Consider the following 1752-nt stretch of genomic DNA (forward strand, 5'->3'; position numbering starts at 1 on the left):
TCCTGTGCACTGTAGGGTGTCTAGCAGCATCCCTGGTCTCCACCCACTAGTCGTTCTCTGTGGTGGGGCCATCCTGTGCACTGTAGGGTGTCTAGCAGCATCCCCGGTCTCCACTCACTAGTCATTCTCTGTGGTGGGGGCCGTCCTGTGCACTGAAAGGTGTTTAGCAGCATCCCCGGTCTCCACCCACTAGTCATTCTCTGTGGTGGGGGCTGTCCTGTGCACTGAAAGGTGTTTAGCAGCATCCCTGGTCTCCACCCATTAGATGCCAATAGCATTCTCCCCTTGCTGTGAAGACGAAAAATGTCTCCTGACCTTACCCAATGTCCACTAGGGGGCAGCATCATCTCCAGATGAACACCAGGGATCAGGAACGGTACATACTTGAATACCCAAATTCAGGTTTTTTATTTCATAAAAAATTAATCATGTTAACACCATGCTTCAGCAAATGTGATCTTGATCAGGAAAGAGTTATTATTCTTTTTTAGAATGGGAATCTTCCTTCTCGTTTCAAGCAGATTCTCCGCCTCCCTTTGATGTAGCAAACACACAAAAACTTGCCATACAGGTTTCAGTTTCAGCGTGGTAGGGCGTTATATGGTTGAGCTTAACTCAGCTTTGATTTTCATCTTTAGGTGGCAAAGGAATGGGGGGCTGGCAACGGGGAATCCGTGTCCGGTGGCCGACAGTCCTGGAGGCTGGGAAAGTGATTGATGAGCCAACGAGTCTGATGGATATCTACCCCACGTTGTCCTATGTCGGTGGAGGGATACTGCCCCAGGACAGGTACGGAGATCAAGGCTGCTTTTAATTTATGGGTATTTATTCAGCGTGCACGTGGTTACGTTAGAAACTTCTATACCTGTGTAATATATTCCTTGGAATCTCTGGGTAGTGCAGACCGTGAACACGTTCGGCTGCTAACCAAAAAGTTGGCAGTTCAAGTGCACCCAGAGGCACCTCGGAAGAAAGGCCTGGCCATCTACTTCCAAAAAAATTAGCAATTGAAAACCCTACGGAGCACAGTTCTACTCTGACACTCTTGGGGGCACCGTGAGCCGATTCTGACTTGATGTCAACTGTTATATTGTCAGCACGTTGCTTAATTATCAATATTCTACCCAAGGATCAGACAATATCTTTCTCCCCTTGGCTCATGATGGAGTGATTTTCTCATTTGCCTCTTAGAATATGTCTTGCTTTCTCTCTCATATTATATTCTGTCTCCTATAGTTACATATACATGAGTTTGTATTCTTCATGGTAGGATCTATATCTGTTTATATTTTATACCCATCATGGTATAGGGTCACTATGAGTCAGAATGGACTCGACGGCCATGGGTTTGGTTTTGGTGCTCATGCTATCTACATCATTTAGTAAATATTTGTTAAATGAACTGACAACCAAAAATGTGCGTGAATATATGTGGGATTCATTATGCCGTAACTTCTCTTTCACACGTTCTCTGCGGGCTTCGAAACGCATAAATACTCCTTGGTGTGACCTGGGATGTGCTGTCTGCTGTGCAGTTTTCCTCGAATTCCACGAATGAAAAGAACTCAATTTTTTTCATTTCATGACATTAATTTGTATTGCTTTGCAGGGTATCGATGAATGTGTCCAGCTTTTCACCTCTCACATTGTCTTAGAAGATGAATAATGACTTTTTTCTTATAAAATTAGTCAAAATGTGTAGTACATTAAAGATAATGTATTCCTCTTTGTCTTCTGCTTCCCTCTTCCTCC

At 44.1% G+C, this 1752-nt stretch overlaps 1 protein-coding gene across 1 annotated transcript in view; it reads left to right on the plus strand.

Annotated features, from left to right (window-relative positions):
* The window catches only part of LOC101357240 (arylsulfatase H), a 26559-nt gene that overhangs the window by 18943 nt on the left and 5864 nt on the right, over positions 1–1752 (plus strand). The window contains 1 exon segment of the mRNA XM_004385205.1: positions 639–789. Within this exon segment, the coding sequence (XP_004385262.1) occupies positions 639–789 (151 nt within the window).

The sequence above is a fragment of the Trichechus manatus genome, unplaced genomic scaffold, assembly GCF_000243295.1.
Source record: "Trichechus manatus latirostris isolate Lorelei unplaced genomic scaffold, TriManLat1.0 scaffold00134, whole genome shotgun sequence".
Classification (NCBI taxonomy): domain Eukaryota; kingdom Metazoa; phylum Chordata; class Mammalia; order Sirenia; family Trichechidae; genus Trichechus; species Trichechus manatus.